Source organism: Pelophylax lessonae (genome assembly GCF_965119305.1).
Source record: "Pelophylax lessonae genome assembly, chromosome: 6".
NCBI classification, from domain to species: Eukaryota; Metazoa; Chordata; class Amphibia; order Anura; family Ranidae; genus Pelophylax; species Pelophylax lessonae.
The window spans coordinates 189,212,255-189,237,802 of NC_138773.1; the positions used below are offsets into that span (position 1 = coordinate 189,212,255).

The 25,548-nt window shown below is 44.0% G+C and overlaps 2 protein-coding genes across 3 annotated transcripts in view; one reads left to right on the forward strand and one right to left on the reverse strand.

Annotated features, from left to right (window-relative positions):
• The window catches only part of HYCC2 (hyccin PI4KA lipid kinase complex subunit 2), a 176,060-nt gene extending 175,015 nt beyond the window's left edge, over positions 1-1,045 (reverse strand). For both annotated transcript variants that reach the window (XM_082262154.1, XM_082262153.1), the window contains exon 1: positions 808-1,045. The gene's annotated coding sequence lies outside the window, so the exon portion shown is untranslated. The remainder of the gene's footprint in view (positions 1-807) is intronic.
• A 114-nt stretch (positions 1,046-1,159) lies between these two features.
• On the forward strand, positions 1,160-17,047 carry NDUFB3 (NADH:ubiquinone oxidoreductase subunit B3). Its single transcript, XM_082262156.1, has 3 exons — positions 1,160-1,265; positions 12,639-12,777; positions 16,880-17,047. The coding sequence occupies exons 2-3, from the start codon at positions 12,641-12,643 to the stop codon at positions 17,034-17,036; spliced, it is 294 nt and encodes a 97-aa protein (XP_082118282.1). The 5' UTR covers positions 1,160-1,265; positions 12,639-12,640; the 3' UTR covers positions 17,037-17,047.
• The last annotated feature ends 8,501 nt before the right edge of the window (positions 17,048-25,548 follow it).

A 25,548-nucleotide genomic window follows, 5' to 3' on the forward strand; every position in this document is an offset into this window, starting at 1 on the left:
CTATTAATAAATGCACAACCTACAAAAACTGATCTTATCCTTAAACTAAGCAAGCTGAAGTTAGAAGCTTATTGGTTATCCTGCAGAGCTGCACAAGATTTTGCACTCTCCAGTTTTAGTAAATAAACCTCAGTGTGAGTAAGAACATAACAAAACCAGTTTTTAGTTATCTGCAAAAGCAAAACGGTTTAAAATAAATGATAATATGACTGTCAGGTAGTATGTCTGCAGGGGAACTGTTCATTTGTTTTCATTCAACCAGCAGCACACAAATGAGATGGATGGAGGAACCCCTCCCATACAATGTATTTTGACAGTGGGATCCCGGCGCTGTCAGAATACACTGATTAGCGGCTGCAGTTGATTGGCTGCAGAAGCTGATCGAGTAAAAAAAGTCCTTCAACAGAAGTCCATTTCTGTCTAACAGGGAGGACTGCACACTGATCTATATTCATCGGATCTGGCTGAATGTGGACCCATGTATGGCCAGCTGGTTTCCATAGACAGATCAGAAAAACACAGATCAGGATGAGATAAGAGAGATCCTAATATCCAAGTAATGTGGAATATTTCCCAGTGAGATGAATAGTAATGAAATGAATGGAGAGTGCTGTAGATGGCTATGTCCAGGGATTGATGACACAGCCTGTCCCCTGTGCACACACACTCTGAGTCCTGACACACGGAGGAATGTCTGGGAATGCACGGCTGACGTGTGCTGCAGAGGTGAGTGTGAGGGGAACCCCCTCCTCTCCCCGTCGGGGAAACCCTATTCCTTTCCCTTCCAGAAGCCTGCCATTCATTCACCTGCTTCAATGACATGAGCTCCTCCGCCGCCACAGCCGCCCCCGCTCGGTTCGGCTCACTCCTCCTCCTCTCCCGGAGCCCCGGTCATGTCTCCCCTCTAGCTCTTCTTCCTGACAAGCTGCAGCACAGCACCAACGCCACCTGCCATAGGACAACGCCGCTGCACAAGCAAGCGCCGCCCTGATTGGTGTGCTGCTCGGGGCACACGTCACCGCGGAAGCAGGGACAGCTGTTTGCGTTCTAAGCCTCGTTTTGGTATGCTCACCGCTGATTAGACTGTAGTTCTGGATGACGTCATTCTATAGTAAATGGCTTTGGAGATTTTTTTTTTTTTACTCAATAACTTTATTAATATGTCAAGGAGCTCACAAGGTTACTTTGACATCCGTCCTTCATTGAAACCCGTTTCCGGTTCCGCTCTGTAAGAAGTGGCCCTTCTACGGAGGCTGTAGCTGCAGGTGAGCAGAGGGTTTAATTCCATCGGTAAAGGAAATGGGGGTTTGATGTAGATGTGCAGTGTGGGCTCGTTTGCAAGCTTCTGTTTTTTATAGCATGGATCTGACTGTCATGGGATTTCTACAAAAGGCAAAAATAAACAAAAAAAAAGGAAGCAGTGGGTTGGGAACAGCTACATTCTGATGTATGAAAAGTGTGCTTACAGAAAATCATTGTTTATCGCAGCCAATCAGATCTGCAGTCAAAAAAAAAAAAAAAAAGATACAAATGAATAATCCATTAAAAGATAAAGTGCAAAAAACAGTTTTTACTGCAACATTCACCTTCAATCCAAAGATTTCCCCTGCAGTACTCGTTTTCTGCCACTAGATGTCCTCTGTGCCCAGGTCATACCGGACAGTCAAAGGACAAGAAGGTGCTCAATCTTTGGCCCTCCAGCTGTTACAGAACTACAAGTCCCATGAGGCATTGCAAAGCTGATAGTTACAATCATGGCTCCCAAATGCAGAGGTATGATGGGAATTGTAGTTCAGCAACAGCTGGAGGGCCACAGGTCAAGCACCCACCTCTCTGTTCATTCCTCTTATTGCCGTGCTTTCTGTCAGCACGTGAACTGGATGGCTGCTTGTTCTGCTTCTTCCTCTCACACTCCAGCCCTGCTGTACATAGACTGCAAAGCTGATACAAGGTTAAATTCAGGTACCTACACTGATTGCATTTAAAAATACATTTCATTATGTATTAAACAGAGCTTTTTGTATTTAGACCTACAATAAAGTGGTAATAAGACAAAAATGTATTATATTGCAGTAACAAAATCCCGCTGCTCACAGGTGATACATCCGGCTATAGTGTTCTGATTGCACTATGGATAGTTAAGTGCACGCCCTGCCACTGCTGCAGAAACAATATTGGATGAATGATCGGATGGCTACACCCTCACTCAATGCAAAAACAGCTTTAATGATTGTTATAAAAGTAGATTTAAAAAAACAACACTGATACAAAAGAGAGCAAACGTGGTGGCACATCCAGCTTAAAATCTTGATGTATGTTTATAAATCCATGAGAAGAAATGACACGACATGCACTCACTGTTCAAAGAACAATTCAGCAGACGCGTTTCACACACCTGTGCTGTCATTAGCAATTAATAAAGACTAAGCACAGGTGTGTGAAACGCGTCTGCTGAATTGTTCTTTGAACTGCGAGTGCATGTCATGCCATTTCTTTTCGTGGATTTATAAATAAACATCAAGATTTTAAGCTGGATTTTCCGCCGCGTTTGCTTTTTTTGTCTCTACTCCATGGTTGCGGACTTTGGCAGGCACCCAGCACTCTACAGACAGCTACCTGGTTCCACCTATGGTGGGGTAACTTTTGATGGTCTGCCTTAAGCGGTGCAAACCCTTTTGTTAACCAACACTGATAGGCAGGGGAAGGACAGGGAGGGTGACGCGTTTCACATGAGATTCGTGCTTTATCAAAACCACTATCCTATCCTGTATTATATTGCAGCTTACCAATCATTAGATGTGGTGGCTGCATCAGTTTTCTTTTTTAGATTTTTCTTAACTCTATTTTCCCCAGATTTAGATTTTTCTTAACTCTGTTTTCACCAGAGATCTGTCCAGTAACACACCTCCTGTATAAGACTGGGTTCAAACTAGTGCGATTCCAGGCATCACGTGAGATTCACGCCGCATGCCCGTGTACATCACATGCAATGTCTGCAGTGCGAATTCAGCCGTACAGTTTGTATGGCTGAAATCGCAACGCATTCGCACCAAAATGGTGGTGATTCCACATTTCGCTCTGCATTCTGCAAACTGATTTGGGGATGTCGTTTACTTTACATTGACCCTCGCAGCGGTTTGCAGAGGGCAGTGTGAACCGCCTGCAATTCAGATGCTATGTGGTAATCCGCACAGGAATCGCTGTGGTTCCCGCATCGCACCGGTGTGAACCCAGCCTTAGAGAAAAGAGCACAGGCACCTTTGGACAGCAGTATTTTCAGTCTAGGAGGAGGGATGTGTTAGATTTACTAGCAGATTTAGATACGCTAACCAATTTAAGCCAAACTCCAGCTTACACTTTATAAGCAATATTATTTTTCTTTTAGGATAAAGGTTTTACATAACATTCAATCATTGCAAGCTCCCCTGCCAGTGTTAAATGGTTTGTTTCAGTCTTCTAACTGCTACATATGATGGACAGCTTGTTCTCTTGAAAAACAACAGACTTCCTGGCTGGATCACTAGGTGAAAATAAAAGAAAACAAATGCAGCTATCACATCTAAGAATTGATAAGCTGTAATATAATAAGTGTTTGCTTTTGGGTTTACTACCAATTTAAAGCTGAACTCCTGAAGTTAGACAGAATCTACCCTTCCACTGCACTGCAAGGTTTAAAATACTTGTTTAGTCTACAGGTGCAGGGATAAGTTGTTTTATTTACCTTACACGTGGCTCCGGAAGGCTCTTTCCATCCATGCATCCAATCTAAAGCTTTCACAAGGTGCTCCCAGCTGCAGTCGTATGTTCACCTCCTCCACATACAATGCAGGGTTAAAGCCATTGTCCAGGAGAAAAACTAACTGACCGCCCTAAATTCCCTTTTAAACTGACCTGAAGCTGCAGCCATGTGACACTACCAGGCTGAGTCTTCGTCTCTTCTGTTTACTTCCTGGAAGGGCCTTTCTTTGGGTGTCCACGTCACTGCTTGCGAGACCAGGACACTTCCTATTGAATGGCCACTGCTGGGGACCTCTCAGGAGAGAGAAGAGAATGACCTCATCTCAGGGGGACAGCAGAGGACCTGTGGTCTTGGGGTGACATCACAATGCAGGATCGGCGATCTCCCACACTGGAAATAGCAGCAGTGTAGGACCTGGACTGGGAACTTGGGTAAGTATATCTACCTTCATCAGGTAAGGCGGTAACAAAAAAAAAAAAACATTTTCAGATCTCTCCAGAGTTATTTAATCGGGTTCAAGTATGGGTTCTAGCTGGGCCACCTAAGGAAATTCACAGAGTTGTCCCGTAGCCACTCTTTTGTTATCTTGACTGTGTGCTTAGGGTTGTTGTACTGTTGGAAGATGAACCTTCATCCTAGTCTGAGGTCCAGAGCGCTCTGGAGCAGGTTTTCATCAAGGATGTCTCTGTACATTGCTTCATTCATCTTTCCCTCAATCCTGACTAGTCTCCCAGTTCCTGCCGCTAAAAAACATCCCTACCACCATGCTTCACTGTAGGGATGGTATTGGACAGGCCTTGTTTCCTCCAGACATGACACTTGCCATTCAAGCCAAAGAGTTTAATCTTTGTTTCATCAGACCAGAGAATTTTGTTTTTCGTGGTCTGAAAGCCCTTTAGGTGCCTTTTGACACACTCCAGACAGGATGTCATGAGCCTTTTACTGAGGAGTGGCTTCCGTCTGGCCACTCTACCATACAGTCTCAATTTGCGGAGTGCTGCAGAGATGGTTGTTCTTTTGGAAGGTTTTCCTCTCTCCACAGAGAAATGCTGGAGCTCTGTCAGAGTGACCATTGGGTTCTTAATCATCTCCCTGACTAAGGCCCTTCTCCCCCGATCACTCAGTTTGGCCGTGGCAGCACGCTCTAGGAAGAGTCCTGGTGGTTCCAAACTTGTTCCATGTATGGAAGATGGAGGCCACTGTACTCATTTGGACCTTCAATGCTGCAGAAATGTTTCTGTACCCTTCTCATCTGTGCCTTGATACATTCCTGTCTCGGAGGTCTACAGTCAATTCCTTGGACTTCATGGCTTGGTTTGTGCTCTGACATTCACTGTTTACTGTGGGACCTTATATAGACAGGTGTGTGCCTTTCCAAATCATGTCCAATCAACTGAATTTACCACAGGTGGACTTCAAGTTGTAGAAACATCTCAAGGATGATCAGTGGAAGCAGGATGCACCTGAGCTCAATTTTGAGTTTTATGGCAAAAGCTGTGAATACTTTTTTTTTTTTTATTATTTTGTAATAAATTTGCAAAGATTTCAAACAAACTTATTTCACGTTGTCATTCTGTTTTTTTTTTTTGGTAGAATTTTGAGGAGATAACTCCTTTTTAAATAAGGCTGTAACATAACCTGTATATGTGGAAAAAGTGAAGCACTGTGAGGCTGGGTTTACACTGAACTCGGATGAGGCTCACAGCAGGTGTCCGGTGCACCCCTGTTCTCCATTTCAGTGATGAATCGGGCCCGAATTTTTGCCTGATTTGGGACCTGAAATGGAGCCAAAGATGCACAGGACCCTTGTGCAATCCTCTCCCCAGCTGCCCTGGAGATATGTGAACCACAGGACCCTTGTGCAATCCTCTCCCCAGCTGCCCTGGAGATATGTGAACCACAGGACCCTTGTGCAATCCTCTCCCCAGCTGCCCTGGAGATATGTGAACCACAGGACCCTTGTGCAATCCTCTCCCCAGCTGCCCTGGAGATATGTGAACCACAGGACCCTTGTGCAATCCTCTCCCCAGCTGCCCTGGAGATATGTGAACCACAGGACCCTTGTGCAATCCTCTCCACAGCTACCCTGGAGATATGTGAACCACAGGACCCTTGTGCAATCCTCTCCCCAGCTGCCCTGGAGATATGTGAACCACAGGACCCTTGTGCAATCCTCTCCACAGCTACCCTGGAGATATGTGAACCACAGGACCCTTGTGCAATCCTCTCCCCAGCTGCCCTGGAGATATGTGAACCACAGGACCCTTGTGCAATCCTCTCCACAGCTACCCTGGAGATATGTGAACCACAGGACCCTTGTGCAATCCTTTCCCCAGCTGCCCTGGAGATATGTGAACCACAGGTCCCTTGTGCAATCCTCTCTACAGCTGCCCTGGAGATATGTGAACCACAGGACCCTTGTGCAATCCTCTCCACAGCTGCCCTGGAGATATGTGAACCACAGGACCCTTGTGCAATCCTCTCCACAGCTGCCCTGGAGATATGTGAACCACAGGACCCTTGTGCAATCCTCTCTACAGCTGCCCTGGAGATATGTGAACCACAGGACCCTTGTGCAATCCTCTCCACAGCTGCCCTGGAGATATGTGAACCACAGGACCCTTGTGCAATCCTCTCTACAGCTGCCCTGGAGATATGTGAACCACAGGACCCTTGTGCAATCCTCGCTACAGCTGCCCTGGAGATATATGAACCACAGGACCCTTGTGTAATCCTCTCCACAGCTGCTCTGGAGATATGTGAACCAGCTCTATTGAGAGCCGGTCACAGGAAACCCACACCCAATTCGCATGAGGCTGGGTTCACGCTTATGTGAATTGGATGAGGATTTTCCCCGTATCCAATTCGCATGACAGGAGACTGTGATTGGCTCTTTATAGGACCGGTTCACACATCTCCAGGATGGTTTGGAGCAGATTGCACAAGGGTCCTGTGTGTCTTTGGCTCTGTTTCAGGTCCCAATTCAGTCAAAAATTTGGGCCTGATTTGTTCCTGAAACGGAGAAGGGGCGCACTAAACCCCTGCTGTGAGCCGAATCCAAATTCAGTGTGAACCCAGCCTAATTTCTTTTTTTTTTTTTTTTTTGTCAACTAATCGTTACATTTTTTTTTTTTTTTAAGCTTTCGGGGGTTACCCTTTCTAGGTCCAACAGTAATGATACCCAGTTTAGCAAAATGTTAAGACAAGTCAGCAAAGACAACTATTTCTGATAGAAAAAAAGAAAAAAAAAAACACACGGGCTAATGAAAGTGAGGAAGCTGGCCAGATAAAGAGTAGACCATGAGAATGAGAGGGAAGGAGAATCACAGAGGTGAGAGTGGTCATAAAACTATTCGATAGTGATATGTAAAGCTCCATATTTAATCCATTATCTCCTGAGTCAAATAGAATTATCATTTGCATGTCAAAAGTTTTCCATTCCTGAATATTTTTAAATTTTCCTTTTAAGAACCAGAATATTCGCGTCTTTCATAAAGTGATCCCACATTTGTGTAGATTCTTTTTTTTTTTTTTTCCTGTTTTACTAAGGTATCATCCTGCTGGCATTTGTTATATGGAATGTACACGACATTCCAGAAGGTGCGGCTGTATGATCCTTTGATATTGAAGGTACCTTGTGCATGTGACACTTTTTAATGAATTGATCTGGCTGTATTAGGGCCCTGTTCTAACCTAAGTTGTAGTGCCATTTGAAGCTCGTCACTCAAAGTACATTAGCTTAATTTGGGGTCTTGGCACTTGTAGACTTCAATGCAAGCACCTAAAAATGTGAGTAATGCTTGTTTTGCATGCCCTTTCTTGCCTAGTAACTAGCTTTTCATTAGCTAAAAAACAAGCTTGAAATATGCCCAAAAATGCTTGTTCTAGAGAAATGGCCCAAATTGATCCGCTTTAGTGTGAGAAGAATTTTCCTGCCTATATAGTTATATAAAGGTACATCCAACGCTCTTTTCACTGTGGATCACAGGAGTGCAGTTCGTTCTGATTCCTGTGGATCACAGGAGTGCAGTTCGTTCTCATTCCTGTGGATCACAGGAGTGCAGTTCGTTCTGCACCCCTGTCACCCGTTTTCAGCAGACAGATGGCTGAAGTCAGCTGTCGGCTGACGTCACAGAGCCGGTCCAGCCTTGCGAAAGATCACGGCCATATGGTTGGGATCCGCCCACATGCCTGGGCCGGCAGCCGGCTCTCAGCGGCCTGCTTAATGCATTCTATGCATTAAGATAAAAAGCCTTCTGTGTGTAGCAGCCTCCCCAGCACCCCTAATACTTACCTGAGCCCCATCTCTCTCCATTGATGTCCACGAGTCACTTGGTCATTCGAGGTTGGCTCAGACAAAGTTGTGTCACCATTGGCTCCCACGGCTGTCAATCAAAGTCAGTTAGCCATTCAGGAAATAGAGGGGGTGGGAGGGAACCGCAGCTCCATGTCTGAATGGACACATGGAGCTGCAGCTCGGCTCATTTGCTCCCATAGTAAGCTGCTTGCTGTGGGGGTACTCAACTCGACAAGGGGGGGTCAGGAGTAGCAAAGAGGGACCTGAATAGAGGAGGGAAATATAACAAGTTTGTTATTTAAAAAAAAAAAAAAAACTTTACAATCCCTTTAAAGCGGAGTTCCGGCCTCGGAAACTATTTTTCACTAAAAATACCCCTGGGACAGTCAGGGCTTGTCCATTTCATAATGGATAGCCTCTGAACTGTCCCAAGTCGCACTTACCTTTTAGAAGAAATACTTACCTTGAAAATTTATTCTCCAGCGCTGCCATCTCAGGTGTGGGCAGCTGAAGCCAGCGCATCCTCTTCTGTGTCCTCTTTGACCTGCACCGTCCCGCTCGTCACATCCGAGGCAGGCGCGTCATCCCTGCCCAGAAGCTGTTTAGCAGGGAATTACTCACCTGCACCGGAAGTGACGAGCGGAGCCGGTGCATACGCATTGATTCCTGGGAGCGATGACGTTCAGCTCTCTTGGGGTTTTCAGGGTGGAATGTATTCTTGTATTAAGGGTTTTGTTGCTGTAACTTTTCTTGTGGAAGTATTCTGCTAAAGATATTTATTTCTGACTTCTGAATCGGAGCATAAGTGGCCTGGCTGTGTATGATGTCTCACTTTGGGGGTTGGGTGAGACGTTTGGGGTTGGAGTTGGGGGTAAGGCCCCTTTCACACTTGGGCTACTTGTCCTGTGATTTGGGAATTGCAAAGTCGCATTAGAAGTCCTACTCCATGATTTCCAATGATTACGGTTCATATCTGTGCGACTTAAAGCCTCAAGACTTCAAAGTAGTCCCTGCACTACTTTGGTCCATCCATTGACCAGTTAAAATCGTGGCAAAATAAATCGCAGCAAAATCGCGTGACTTTTAGGGCGCACAAATGTGAAAGAGGCCTAAAAGCTGGAACTGTTCACAGCATTGCTAATTCATCAAACCACGCTATCGCTTTTCTTTTTTTACCTGTAGATGGCAGTATTTAGTCTTCTAAATTGCTTCTCTTCATTTTGTGTACAGTGTGTTCATGCTTTAACAGTACAGGACTATCTTTGCTAGAGGGTAAACCGACCACATGATTTAGTAATATCATGTATAAAATAACTGAGCAACTTTTCTGTCAACTAGTTATAGCCAGGCCTCATGTACACTGCGCTCTTAGCCCCTGTGTGCCCAATCCCAGCATTTTTATGCACCTGAGAGACACAGGTCTTTGATTGGGTGAAATGCACTGTGACTGAAAGCTAAATCAAGTCATACTCACGCTTAAGGCCCCATGCGTTCAGGGGCGCATGCTCTAACGTACTGTAGAATATCTGCATTCCAACCACGCGACCCTAAGTGTGAGTACTACTTCATACAGCACCCAGCTCCAGTGTATTTCAGCCTGTCATAGACCTGGACAGGCAGTGGGGCTGGACGCTGCATCTGTGCCACCCGTGCACATGAAAACGATGGGTTCTGACACAGGGGGGGCATGAGGCCTTGAAGCGGGACTACATTGCATCTGAGCACCACAAACCAAAAACTGTATTCAATTCATTTTCATTATTGAAAGCAAATCACCTATCCATGCTTTGTTTTGCTGCGCAATCACTTTGAAACCCCTCTCGTCCTTAACATTTTTAGCCGTGGCCATCTTTAAGCAGAGTTCCAGCCGTTCTTGTGTTTATTAAAAGTCAGCATCTACAAAAAGTGTAGCTGCTGACTTTTAATAAACACACACTAACCTGTCCCACGACCCAGCGACGTGGCTGGCGGGAGCCTCGGTTCTCTCCCACTTTTCCCTGCGGCGCCAGCATCTCAAGTGTGGGCAGCTTGCGGCTTCACAGTCAGGAGGCACTGCGCATGCGCGAGTCTCGCTGCGCTTCCTTAGTGGCCTGGCAATCTTCTGAGACCTGTGATGTGTCCCAGAAGATTACAGGGAGGGAGCGGAAGAGGAGAACGTCCGCTCAAGCCGCCTAGGCGGCCTGAACAAATGTGGTAGCGGGTACCTAGTTTTGACATGCTAAATGTGGCATGTCAGGGGGTCAGAAGCAGTTAAAGCGGAAGTTCCACTTTTGGGTGGAACTCTGCTTTACGTAAGGGCGGATTATTCATGCAGCATTTACTTATTGGAATCCATCCGAGGGTGTGCTTAGCTGTGAACCCCTCCTGAAGACTCCTGGGATGTATGACATCATTTGCCTAAGCCCGGAAACCAGGAAGTAACTGCAGAAATGTGAAAAATGTGTAAAGCAAGTAAATATGATTTTTCATTCCTATCTATTTACTAATGCTCGCAGCACAAGAATTTAAAACAGTCAATATTGATTGAGAGAGTGAAGTCCAGCTTTAAGTTTAGGTTCACATCTATGTGGGCTGCTTTTGATGCGTTTTTCAGGCACGTTTTGCAGTGCGTTTTATGTTATTAAACTCTTGTTTTTTATGCGTTTTTGCATGTAGTTTTCATGCATTCTGCATTTTTGTCCGCTGACCCCCAACAACCACCGCCCAGTGTTGATGGGAAGAGGCCCTTGTCCCCATCAACATGGGGACAAGGTGCTTTGGTTTGGGGGAAGAACCAGAGCACCCTCTTCCCCTCTCCCATGTTGAGGGCATGCGGCCTGGTATTGTCCAGGTGGGGGGCGCTTGCTCGCCCCCTCCCTTTCCTGACCTGCCGGGGCGACATGCTCTGATAAGGGTCTGTTATGGATCTTATTTTATTATTTTTTTTACATTTTGGCATAGGGCTGTCCCCTCAAAATCCATACCAGACCCAAAAGGCCTGGTATGGACCTGAGGGGACCCACTCCTGCTTTTTTTTTTTTTTACTATTTATTTATTTTTTACATTTAGCGGTCAGTAGGGAACCCTGCTGAAAGCTGATGTCGTTGTCAAGGACGTGACTGACGGCTTCCTTGCCTGCTCCCTAGAAACCAGTTATATACAGTGTTTAACCACTTCCCGACCACCAGCCGCCTTTTTTACTGCGGCAGGGTGGCTCCCTTGCGCAAACCGACGTAGACCTACATCGGTCGCGTTCGGAAAGCTAGGGGGTGAGCGAGTGCCGCCAGGGGCGCGCTCCCGCCCCCTCTCGGCAGCGAGAAAGCTGATGCACGGGTCAGGTGGCTCCAATTGCTGCCTGACACCCGCGATCGTTCCCCGCTGAGAGAGAAGACTGGTCAGCTGTTGTAAACACAGCTGACCGTTATTCTTCTCCCTGAAATGATCATAGAGCCCATGTGATCCTTCTATATAGGATCACATGTCTCTATGGTCATTTCAGAAGCCACACCCCCCCCCCCCCACACAGTTAGAATCACTCCCCTAGGCTCACATTTAACCCACTGGTCACCCACAGGGTTAACCCCTTCCCTGCCAATGGCATTATTACAGTAACAGTGCATATTTTTAGCACTGATTACTGTAGTAATGTCACTGGTATCCCCAAAAGTGTCAAAAATGTCAGTTAGGGGTCCGATCCGTCCGCCGCAATGTCGCAGTCCCGCAAAAAATCGCAGATCGCCGCCATTACTAGTGAAAAAATAAAAAACAATAAAAATGACAAAAATCTTTTCCATAGTTAGTAGACGCAGTAACTTTTGCGCAAACCAATCAAAATACGCTTATTGCGATTTTTTTTTTTTTTTTTTTTTTTTTTTTTTTTTTTATATATACCAAAAATATGTAGCAGAAATCAAATTGGCCTAAAATGTTAAAACATTTTGATTTTCTACATTTTTTTTTTTTTTTGAGAATGTCATATAGCAGAATGTGAAAATTTTACGCTCCTTTTTTTTTTGTTTATAGCGCAAAAAATAAAAATTGCACAGGTGATCAAATACCACCGAATAAAGTTCTATTTGTGGGGAAAAAAAGTATGTCAATTTTATTTGGGTACAGTGTCGCATGACTGCGCAATTGTCAGTTAAAGTAACGCAGTGTCGAATCGCAAAATAGGGCCTGGTCAGGAAGGGGGCAAATCCTTCTGGTCTTAAAGTGGTTAAAGGGGAATAAAAAAAAAATTAAAAAAATCGCATCACAAACACAACACTTTTGTTTTTGGTGTGATTCCATTGAAGTCTATTACACAAAACAGGGGGGGGGGGGGGGGGGGGAATCTGCGACCTTTTGCAAAAATGCTCCAGCTGCAAAACGCACAAATGTGAACGTGTACCATAGGAAACAATGTTAAATGGACTGTAGTGCGTTTCTGCAAAATGCACTAAAAACTCATAGGCATGAACGTAGGGTAAAATTAATAATCTTGTTGGTTCAGATTTGAGCTGTAATTGGTATGTACAGTTTTTTTTTTTTTTTTTTTTTGTCTTTGTGACAGATATTCTATAGGGAATATAAATTATCTATACGCATTGGTGATTTTTTTTTTCTGTTTAAACATTGACACAGGTATGGGTCATGGATCTGAGCACCATGGACCTGGGAAGTTGCACATACCAGACTACAGGATATGGAAAATAGAGGGTACACCCTTGGAAGACGTACAGGCCAGGCTTGCAAGAAGGGGCTTGAGGGATCCCTGGTTAAGGTAAACATGGCTTTATTAAGGTGGAAGGAAAGGCTTCCTGTTAACTCACCACTAAACAATTATTACTCACAATAGCATTTAAACTGCATAGTTCAATTATTTTTTTTTTAAATATTCTTTGTTTGGTAAAAGTTTGCACATTACGTGACCTTAAAGCGCAACACCCGGCAGTTAACTGCATGGGTTACCTGCTTTTTTTCTGTAGGGGTGAACACAGAGCCTATACTCACCCAATCCCCTGCAAAATGGTGCTCTACCACATCCAGCATTGAACTGTTCCTAAAGTCTCCATATCCATAGCCGGTCTATGGGCATGATGACGTCAGGAACAGTCCACCACACAAGACCACTGGACCAGGGGGGTGGCAGGAGCCAGAGGGACCTGTCTTGCACTGATAGACTTGACGTAGCCCAAAACAAACAGTTAAAAGGGAGGTTAAGAATGTTATTCCACTGCATAGCTTGGTGTAATTGGCAAACACTGAAATTATACTTTTATCCCAGACCCTATATCATTTGTAAAGGTATTAAAAAGTAAGGGTCCCAACACTGAACCCTGGGGTACACCACTGATGACCTTAGACCATTCAGAGTAAGAATCATTAACCACAACTCTCCGAATTCTATCTTTTAGCAAGTTTTCTATCCATTTACAAACTGATCTTACCAAGCCTGTAGACTTTACCTTACACATTAGTCGTGTGTATACTACGTTCACAGTCACCCTTCTGTGCAAGGTTTTACTTACCTCGTCATAAAAAAAAATCAGACTTGTTTGACAACTTCTAAAAAAAAAACAAAGAGATTTCCATTGTTGCATTGTTTGACAACTTCTGTCTTTCATGAATCTATGCTGTCTGTTGCTTAAAATGTTTTTTTTTCCAGCAAGTACTCATCTATGTGGTCTTTTACTCAACTCTCCAGTAACTTACCAACTATAGGTCTATAGTTACTTGGTAAAGACGTTGATCCCTTTTTAACCACCTCCCTACCGGCCACTTTGTATATACGTCCTGAGTTTAAAGCTAAATACCGGTGTTATGGCAGCAGATAGCTGCCATAACCCTGGTATTTTTTTAAACTGCAGGCGATCGGCTTTCCTATAAGGGTGGTCCCAGCGGCGGATTCGCCGCAAGATCACCCTCCGGGATGGCGGAAGAGGTGCCCCCCCTCCCACCGCGTCCCGGTCCTTTTCCCCCGCTTACCGGACCCGCCGGCAGCGGGGAAAACGATCGGGTCCCGGATCCTCAACGACAGGATGTCGAGTGAGGGCAAGCCTGCCCTCACTCGACTCTATTGTCTTGGAGGACCGGAGCAATGGCAAACGTCGTTGCCTAGCAACCGGCTTAAAGGTCCCTTTTTTTTTTTTTCTATCTTTATTAGTGTACTTGTGAGATCTAAGGACTTTTTGACCCCAGATCTCACAAAAAAAGAGGTCCTGTCATGCCTATTTCTATTACAAGGAATGTTTACATGGGATTTCACTTTAAAGTGTGTGTCTGGGCAAAATGACAATATATTCAGTACATTTCTTTCATATACACAAAGAAAAGTATTGGGATGCCTGCCTTTACATACACATGAACTTTAATGGCATCCCAGTCTTAGTCTATAGGGTTCAATTTTGAATTAGTCCACCTTTTCCAGCTATAACGGCTTCAACTCTTCTAGGAAGACTGTCCACAAGGTTTAGGAATGTGTCTATGGGAATGTTTGGTCTTTATGGACCTTGCTTTGTGCACTGGTCCAATCATTTGGTGGAGGGGGATTATGGTGTGAGGTTGTTTTTCAGGGGTTGGGCCTGGCCTCTTAGTTTCAGAGAAGGGATCTCTTAAGGCGTCAGCATAACAAGACATTTTGGATAATTTCATGCTCCCAACTTTTTGGTAACAGTTTGGGGATGGTCTCTTCCTGTTCCAACATGACTGTGCACCAGTGCACAAAGCAAGGTCCATAAAGACCTGGATGAGCAGGTTTGGGGGGAGGAACTTGACTGGCCTGCACAGAGTTCTGACCTTAACCTGATATAACACCTTTGGGATGAATTGGAGCTGAGACTGCAAGCCAGACCTTCTTGTTCGACATTAACCACTTTACGTCTGCTCACAGTAATATTACTGCGGCAGAGTGGCTCGTTATCGTCTGACGACGTAGTACTACGTCGTCAGACACTCCCCCTTCTGGGCGGCGCTTGCGCGCCGCCGGAGGCTCGCTCCCGCTGTTTTCATTCACAGCGGGAGTCGGGCCAGGGGAGGAGCAGCGGCGATCGCCGCTGCTCTTACCCGATCGTCGGGGATCGAGTCTGGAGATCCGCCCGCTGTGTGTAAACACAGCGGGCGGATCTCCATAGTGACAGGGAGTGACAGATCGGACTGTTCAGCATAGCTGGACATCCGATCTGTCCGTGACTCACTCAGTCACCTCCCCCCCCTACACGTCAGTAAGCACCAGGCATACATTAACCCCTCCCTCTCCAATAAAATTAACCCCTTCCCTGCCAGTGTCATTTTTACAGTAACAGTGCATATATATAGCACTGATTACTGCAGTAATGTCACTGGTACCCCCAAAAGTGTCAAAAATGTCAGTCAAGGGTCCGATCTGTCCGCAGCAATGTCCCAGTCCCGCAAAAAAAATCGCAGATCGCCGCCATTACGCGTTAAAAAAAAAAACACCAAAAATGACAGAAATCTTTCCCTTTGTTAGTAAACGCAATAACTTTTGCGCAAACCAATCAAAATACGCTTATTGCGATTTTTTTTTTTACCAAACATATGTAGCATAAAACAAATTGGCCAAAATTTTTTAAAAAAATTGGTTTTTACATCTTTTTTGGGGGGAATTTCATATAAAAAAATGTTAAAAATATTGTTATTTTTTCAAAATAAACGCTTTTTTTGTTTATAGCGCAAAAAGTAAAAATCGCACAGGTGATCAAATACCACCAAAAGAAAGCTCTGTTTGTGGGGAAAAAAAGGATGTAAATTTCGTTTGGGTACGGCGTCGCACGACCACGCAATTGTCAGTTGAAGTCGCACAGCGCCGAATCGCAAAAAGTGGCCTGGACGGAAGACAGCAAAATCCTCCGGTTGTAAAGTGGTTAAACATAAAGGGAAGCTGCAAACCTAAACTGATTTCAGGGTCTCCGGCATCTATGTCCCCCATGCAGGTCAGGCTAGGAGTATGCCCTGACTCCATGTAATTAAACAACAAAAATAGAGAAAAATCTCAGCAACTGCACACCATACAAGCCCAGCGTGTAATAGGCTGAGGCTGCTAATCCCCTAACTCAATCCAGACCATGCCCCCAAACATATTTTGCACAACCCATGGGGCTTAGTCATGGAGGTAAGTTTATTGTTCTGTAGTCTGAACAGGGTAGGACTGACTTGGCAGGACTGGCAGCACTGACTTGTGCCTGACTTCACAAATGTGTTTCTGGAAGAATGGTCAAGTATTCCCATAGAAACACTCCTAAACCTTGTGGATAACCTTCCCAGAAGATTTGAAGCTATTATTGCTGTCCACTCAATATTGAACCCCACAGACTTAGATTGGGATGCCATTAAAGTTAATGTGCGTGTAAAGGCAGGCTTCCCAATACTTTTGGTAATATAGTGTATGTACATTTTCTTTAGATATCTGACAACTCTGCCTCTGCTGCACTGCAATTTCCAGCGATATTGTCAGTCCTGCCCTGTTCAGACTACAGAACAGTAAACTTACCTCCATGACTAAGCCCCATGGGTTGCACGAAACATGTTTGGGGGGCATGGCCTGGATTGAGTTAGGCTGAGGCTGCTAATCCCCTACTACACACTGGGCTTGTATGGTGTGCAGTTGCTGAGATTTTTTTATATTTTTGTCGGTTAATTACATAGTCAGGGCATACACCTAACCTAGCCTGACCTCCATGAGGGACATGGATGCCGGAGCGGAGACCCTGAAGTTGGTTTAGGTTTGCAGCTTCCCTTTAGGCCCAGGTACTGTCGTGGGGTAAGGGGGGAAACACATGATGGCTGCTTCTACTGTGCAAGTTGTGTTAATTTTTCCTACCTAATGTTTGCTCTATTTAATTTATTTACTTTTGCTTTATTTACAGGAATGAAGCCTGGAGATTCTCAGGAACCTTTGCTAAACCTATCACAATAGGCCAAGTTATCTTCAAAGGTTTTAAATGGGGCTTCGCTGCCTTTGTTGTGGCACTCGGAGTGGAGTACGCCCTTTTTCCACCTAAGAAAAACAGTGGACACCATTAAAATATATAAAATCATGTAAAAAAAAAAAGTCTGTTCAACAAAAGGAACTTTATTAAAATTCTCTGTCCTACCTTAGATGTGTAGTTACTTTGTGCTACTAAGATAAACATTATTATTCAGTGCAAATCAAATCGCAAGATAGCAAGCAATCTCAATGGAGCTTAACTGTTTAAACAGCATTTCAAGAGAGTTTACTATTTGTCATCAGGAAAAAAAAGTCAGTTGCATAATTTTTTTGTATTAAAGCACATGTTGCTCAGTGTCATTTTTGAGCTTTTTTTCCCCACTGTGTAATACTTTTGGGGGAAGATTATTCTACTATACAGACTAAAAACTAATACAAACTAAAATTTCAAATCAGTCTGACAGTTGAAATGCTTTTTTTTTTTTTTTGCTGCAATGTTTAAGAAGACCGAGGTCTCTGCAGTCAGAGAGTCTGGCAGAGGTTCACACAGTGTACATGGTGTCTCTTGCCTGTAGATATGAGTGTCTTATTAAACATGCTAGTACTAGATTGGGCAGGTGTTTAGGCTCAGGTGGATAACTCTAGAACCAGGTAGTTACAGGGCCTAAAATGATACCTAATTGATGTGCCCTTTCTAGATTTCCTAAAGCCTCATTCATATAGGTGTAAAAAATGTGAATAAGGGGGTTGTTTATTCACCTGGAGCTGCCCGCGGCTGCATTCAGACAACCTATGTAAGAGATTGCAAGATGCAATGGCTGTAACAGGCTCACCACAGAGTTTGAAAAGCCTGCAGGGGCAGGTGCATAAAAAATGCCTCACTTGTGCTTTGCAGGCTTCTACAAATCTGTAGATGAGGCAACAAAGCTTAGTGGAATAAAGCTTCCACTATTTGAAGTAGTATTAAACTCAAAAGCAAACGTTTATCATATTGCAGCTTACCAATTCTTAGATGTCATGGCTACATTCGTTTTCTTTTTTAGGGTCCTTTTACACTGTCCGTTCTGCTCAGCGGGGTATCAATCCGCCAATCCCCGCTGAGCAGGCGGATGACAGCTCCGTCTCCGCTATGTGTGCAGAGACAGAGCTGTCAGATCCCCACTGTCCTCTATGGGGGAATCGGATGAGAACGGACCACCTGTCCGTTCTCATCCGATCCCATCAGATCGGATCCGCTGGATGGATGGAAAATAAGGTTTCCATACGTCCGGATTTCACGGACAGGATCGGATGGGATAGCAGAGGGTGTCAGCGGACATGTCTCCGCTGACATCCGCTGCCCCGTAGGGATGCATGGAGCATCCGATCAGGTCCGCCTGAAAACTGAAAGGCGGATCTGATCGGATCGTTCGTGTGAAAGGGGCCTTAGGCTTTCCTTTCTTTATTTATCTGGTGATCTGGTCAGTAAGCCTGTTTGTTCTTTTGAAATCAGTTGTATCAGTAGTTAACACTGTTGAGACAAACCATTTAACACTGAGGAGGGGTGCTTACAATGATTACCATTTTCTATTTATGTAAAACCTTTATCCCTACCAAAAAAAAAAAAGTGTCTAACCGCTTGTGTAACTGCAGTCTGAGCTGGACTTTGGCTTCAATTTATTAGTGGATTTAAATCTGCTAGCGGTAGTACATCTAATACTTTCCTCCTCCCCTGACTGACAATACTGCTGTCTGTTGTGCCCCCCAGTGCTCATTCATCTAGAGTGGGGGGCACTCTAATGCAGCTGATGTGTTACTGGACAGACCATCAGATGAAAACAGAGGAGAAAGAAAACAAATGGAGCCATCACGTCTAAGGAATTGTAAGCTGCAATATATAAAATGTTTGATTTTGGGTTTAATACAACTTTAAAAATTGTCCAAATTTGATAAAAACGAAAAATACTTGCCTTTAAAGGCCAAGTTCACCTTTTAAAAAGAATAAATAATAAATGCACATTTTTTTTTGCAATGTAAAAAAATGTGCATGTATTATTTTTCTTCTTGGGAGTCTATAAAGCATATTGCACCCAGGATCAGCAGATCAGGCTCCTGCAGACTCGTACCTCCGATACAGGAAGACATCTACTGAATTGCAGGGATGTAATGAACCACTAGAGCACTCACCAGCGCCATCGTAGTTCCATGGGAACTACAAGCTGTCAGGCGGAGTTCATTTGTAGAACCGGCATGGCCACGCTGTTTTTGAATTGTGACAGTGGGTGCAAGAAACCCCCCTTCACCTCCTATCACAATTGGGGACTGGGTTGGGGTGGCGGATGGTGATTTAGTAACATGTTACATCCTAATTATGGTTGTAAGTGCCGGTTCACATATATGCAATGCAGGAATGCTGCAAATCTACTGCAGTTTCCCGCATTGAATTCAAATCGCAGGCAGTTCACACTGCCATATGCGAATTGCTTGGGGTGTCAATACAAAATTAACGACACCCCCAGATCCTTTCCCATATCGCAGTGCGAACTGCCAGTTCGGACATGAATCAGATCCCATAGGTGTGAACCACCATGCGATCTGATTCTGCTACGGACCCAAAAAAGGGTCCTGTGCGTGTTGTATCTGAATCCAATGCAAATTCAGCCATACAATCTCTATGGCTGATTTCGCATCATACAGACATCGCATGTGATTTTCAGAGCAGTGCTCTCTGAATCACATGCAATGTCTATCATCGCACTAATGTGAACCGGAGCTTTTAAGGGAAGGTTGGGTGCTATTTATGTGGAAATGGACTTTAAAAATGCATTCTACCTATTTGTTTTATCTGTGTTCTTATTCCTACATTTGTCAGTTCTCAGCAACACAGAGACCTAAAGCGGAACTCTAGGCAAATAGCTAAATCCACAGTTTTTATATACAGTATGTTTACTGTGTTACCTGCCAAAGGATTTGCAGTTTTGTATAGGTATCCTCGTACATACCTCTTCTGTTCTGCACACCCAGCAAAAGCAATCTGCTACTTCCTAGTTAAACCTGCTGAATCATTTATTGATTCTTAGTTCAGTGAATAGACCAGAAGCAGATAGGAGACAAAAGAAGCCAAATTACCGAACCAGCAAATCTGTCACCTGCCTGGATGTGTAGTGCGGCAGAGGTGTATAAGTCACCATGGAAAACAATAAGGCTGGCCATACATTATACATTGTACAGTTTCCCTTTTTATATTTACCAAAACCATATCATTTGAGGTCAAACCACTTTGAATTAGTTTGCATTCAGGCAGGCCAATATACTACATATTTGAAGGTGATTCTAAAGGAAAATGAATAGGAAAATTGTATAATGTATGGCCAGCTTTAGGCTATATGTATTTAACCACTTGCCAACCGCCCACCGCAGTAAAACTACGGCAGGCTGGCTCGGCTGCGCGAAACGCCATAGCCCTACGTCGGTCGCGCGCGTGGTGCTGGGGGCGAGCGTGCGCCACCCCCACTAGGCAGTGGTGATGATGATCCACAGGACCAGCGCCAATCGCGATTGCTACCCGCTGAGAGAGGACGGTCAGCTGTTGTAAACACAACTGACAGTTCTTCTCTCTGAAATGATCATGGAGCGCCTGTGATCCTTCTATATAGGATCACAGGTCTCTATGATAATTTCACAAGCCCCTCCCCCCACAGTTAGTAAACGGTCCCTTAAGCTCACACTTAACCCTTTGATCACCCCTAGGTTAACCCCTTCCCTGCCAATGTCATTATTACAGTAACTGTGCATATTTTTAGCACTGATTACTGTAAGGTCGCAGTCCCGCTAAAAATCGCAGATCGCCGCCATTACTAGTAAAAAAAAAAAATAATAAAAATGACATAAATCTTTCCCCTAGACGTGATAACTTTTGTGCAAACCAATCAAAATCCGCTTATTGCCATTTTTTTTTTTTTTTTTTTTTTTTTTTTACCAAAAATATGGTAAAGCAGAACACAAAACTGGCCTAAAAGGATGAAACATTTTGAGTTTTACAATTTTTTTTTTTTTTTTTTTTTTTTTTTTTGGGAAATGTTAAATAGCAGAATGTGAAAAATCTTGTTTTTTGTCGCTCTTTTTTTGTTTATAGTGCAAAAACTAAAAATCGCAGAGATGATCAAAAGAAAGCTCTTTTTTTTAGGAAAAAAGGACACCAATTTTATTTCGGCACGACCGCACAATTTTCCGGTAAAGTAACGCAGTGCCGAATTGCAAAAAATGGCCTGGTCATTAGAGGGGGAAATCCTTCCGGTCCATTACTGGTTAAACCTGAGTGCCAGCATGAAAACGGGACTGTCAGTCCATACAGATAGAACTAAGAAACGTCTGCCCGTTTGTTGTGCTTGTGGGTGGAAGGTTTATAAAGCAACCCTGTTAAGCTAGAAATGTGAACACTGATATTTGTAATGTGCAACAAAGACTACAACCAGGTGATTTGTACCTGGGGAAGCAGTTTAATAAACTGCTCATCCACTCCTGATCTCTACAACATTTTATAAATGCTAAACACTCTGCAGTCCAAGATAAGAACTGGGAGTGTGAACATTGAGATGACACGGAAAGTATACAGAGGACAAAGGACAGCTCTAAGGCCTCGTACACATGATGAGAATATCGGACAAATGATCATCCATTTTTTTTTTGTATGCTAGTCTTATTTAAAAAATAAAGAGGTTACTAAAGTTACAAAAATTCTTGTACGACCGAATACAACTTCGAAAGTAATGCCATGTATTGTATTGTCTTCTTTCTTTTCCGAGCATGCATGGTCCTAGTCACTCGGTTTCTTTCGGATGAATCTTCAACAAATTAAACATTCTGGTATCGTACAAGCAAAATTTTCATGTTTGTCCCTTCTGATAATTTCTCATGAATTGTCATGATCAGCACTCAAAAGCTGTGTACTAACTATCAGATTATCATACAATCACTTCAAAAGCGGTATTTTTTTATCCGATTTTTCTCTTTTTTGTGTACTAAGCATAATTGTCTTTTTTTTTTTTTTTTTTTTTGCACATTTTTAATACATATAACAACAAAATGCTTCCAAAGGTATATTTAATAGACCAAAAAGGATCAAATAAGAGAAGTTAATTTTTGGGATTTATAGAATGTGTTTGAATATAGGCATGAAAGTGAAAGAACTATAGCATATCCAATTTAAGTTTGTTTAAAATAGTTGTAAAGTCAGAAGGTTTTTTTATCTTAATGCATTCTATGCATTAAGATAAAAAAACTTTGTGTGCATCAGCCCCCCTAATGCTTACCTGAGCCCCCCCTCAATCCAGCAATGTCCACAAATGCCTCGGCTGTCTGCGATTCTCCCTCCTGATTGATTGAGATACAGCAGGGGTTCCATTGGCTCCTGCTGCTGTCAATGAAACTCAATTAGCCAGTGAAGACAGAGAGGGGGTGAGGCCAAACCGTGGCTCCCTGTATGAATGGACAGAGGGAGCTGCAGCTTGGCTCGGGTGCCCCTTACCGAGCTTCTTGATGTGGGGGCACTCAACAGGAGAGAGGGGCCAAGAGCACCGAACAGGGACCCGAGAAAAGGAGGATCCAGGCTGCACTGTGCAAAACCATTACACAGAGCAGGTAAGTATAACATGTTTGTTATGTTAATAGAAAAAAAAAGACTTTACAATCACTTTAAACTAAAGTATAACAACAATAAATAGCATTTTGCAGGTATTACTAATACTAATTCATAGAGTGATAATTATACTGCGAATTGTAGTTGAACAGGTTCTTTGGTGTGGCTTTAATACATGTATGAATTTGATGTTGATTGTTATCATCCTCATTATCATAATTATTCTTTAGATCGTAGGTGGAGTTCTACAGGTTCTGTGGGTTTACTGTTTTGCCTGGGGACATGCTGTCAGCTTTCTTCAGCTTTGAAGATAATACAAGCAGTGAAACCCTTACCTGCCTGCATATGTTACTCCTTCACTGGCTGCAGGACTGAGACCGTATTCACACTGCAGCGGCACGACTTCGGGGGCGACCTGTGAAGTCCCGTGCACCGCGACTTCTGCGCGACTTGCACGGACTTCATATAATGAATGTCTATGCAAGTCGCTCCGAGGTCGCCCGAAGTAGTACAGGACCCTTTTTCTAAGTCGTAGCGACTTGTGTCACTCCTATTAGAACTGGTCCTGTATCACTGCATGGACCGCGAGGGACCGCGACTTGTCAGGCTGACAAGTCGCGGTGGTGTGAATGGAGGCTTAGGCACCACTTGCTTGGTTTTGCATTGTTTTTGGTAATGCAGGAGAAACATACAAAAAAAAACACTTAAGCCTCGTACACAACACTATTTTTTTTTCATTCAACTCAGAGGGCTGAATGAAAAAAAAACTGACAGCACAGGTCAGAGCCGCTGTGCTACCAATCTGATGTTAGTACAGCAATGTCCCCTGCTGAGCTATAGTGTTCTGACAGGGAGACAGCCCCTCCCCACCAGAACACTCCGGTCAGCGCTCTCAGCCAATGAGAGCGCTGATCAGGAGTCGGTTGGCAGACCTTTTTTGGTCATGAGCCTTCGACAGAAGTACCTGTGTGTACTAGGCTTCAGGCTGGCCATACACAAGTCATTTTCTTTCATTCAACCCACTGGTTGAATAAAAGGAAAAAACTCTATTTCCCCAATCCATGCACTTGATGTGGATGGGGGAATCCATCCAGGTTAGTCACTGTATTCTGACAGTGGAGAGATTTCCCTGCCATCAGAAAACTCATCGGCACTGTCCGCTGTAGCTGGTGGCACTGATCGAGAGAACAATTTTCAATAGGCTGGTTGTATATAAGTCAATCGATAATTGACTTATGTACAACCAGCCTGCCCATACATGGATAGAAATTTGTCCGGTCCCTGGTGAACCGGCTGAATTTTCGATCCATGTATGGTGGGCCTAAGTCGAGCATTCATTTTTCAATGATGTGACTCACATTTGTGTCCCCTATCGTGGCCATGTGGTGAATATCTAGAACGTATTCTCTCTGTGTTGATCGTAGGGCACTTTTTTATATTGGCAAATCAAGCCAAGTACTGGCTGAACAGAAGAACTATAGATTTTACAAGTTGGCAAGTTTAGGGTGCTTATTTTTTGAAAGCTGAACTCAAGGCAGGTGTAATGTTTTTATACATATCTGGACAGCACTTGTTAGCGTTGAACGATCCTTCTTCTTTTTTTTTTTTTTGCAAGTCTAATGCCTCGTACACATGATCAGATAATCGTCCGGAAAAAATTACATTCGAATTGATCGCACTGATTGTTAGCTTTCGACAGCTGATCACGACATTTCGTCCAACAAATTTTAAAAGGAAAAACACGAAAACTTTTGTGGTACGATAGCTTAGCGAATGACAATCATTTAATCAGTACAGTATGCGTTCGTAAAAATCGATAGACAAAGAACACGCATGATCATAAACACGTCAATAACCCGAAAAAAGCCTGGCTACCATTGTTTTTGTTTTGCACTGTCAGATACGTGGCTACGCAACCTGGAAGCTTTTCCAGAATCGTATGAAAAAAATCATACGTTTACTACGCATTGTTGAATTCAATACTAGTATCATGCAACAAAATGCGAACGATAAGATGTCCGATTATCTGATCATGTGTACGAGACATTAGAAGATCACCTGTAATAAAGTATTTGCACAGAAGAGGTTGGTTGAATACAAAATACATGCTAAGTTAACGTGTACAGTGTAAAATTTACAAGCATTTTTTTATTTCTTACAGAGATCACCGTACTTCCCCCAACAGCGTTTTGCTCTGCTTTTCTCTCCAGAAGCAAGGCACTATATTTGTTCAGGCATGTCGGAGGTGACACAGTCAGTCATGTAAATCCTGGATCTGCCCCTGCTTGCAACCTGTCACCTTAAGACTTGCTACATAGTAGCGATGCACCGAATGTTCGGCAACCGAAATTATTCGGCCGAAAATAGCCAAAAAAGCACTTTCGGTGTTCCGACGAATAAGTAAATAGGCCGAATAAATTTTGCCGAACAATGATGTTTTTAATGACGCGGATGGTGGGTCGGTAAGCCCAGATTGCGGGTCCCGGACTGGCGACCCGCCATCCCCGAGCATCACTGTAAACATAGCCGGAGGCACTACAGGAAGCAGAGCGGATGCTTCCTGTATAGCGCCGGCTTCTGTCACAGGCGGAGTGATACCAAATGTACTCCGCCTGTGACAGGGCACAGGAGCCATACAGCAAACATCGACTCTGCAGATGGGAGGGAGGGAGGTAAGGAGAGACATGAGAGGACAGAGACACGAGAGGACAAGAGAGAGAGACACGAGAGGACAAGAGAGAGAGTGAGAGGACAAGAGAGAGAGAGAGGACGAGAGAGAGAGAGAGAGAGACATGAGAGGACAAGAGAGAGAGAGACATGAAAGGACGAGAGAGAGAGAGAGGACAAGAGAGAGAGGACAAGAGAGAGAGAGACATGAGAGGACAAGAGAGAGAGAGTGAGAGGACAAGAGAGAGAGACATGAGAGGACAAGAGAGAGAGACATGAGAGGACAAGAGAGAGAGTGAGAGGACAAGAGAGAGAGACATGAG

Coding starts and splice junctions, on each gene's coding strand:
- NDUFB3 (XM_082262156.1), top strand. CDS start 12,641: ATGGGTCATGGATCTGAGCACCATGGACCTGGGAAGTTGCACATACCA. Junction 12,778..16,879: donor TTGAGGGATCCCTGGTTAAG/GTAAACATGGCT, acceptor CTTTATTTACAG/GAATGAAGCCTGGAGATTCT.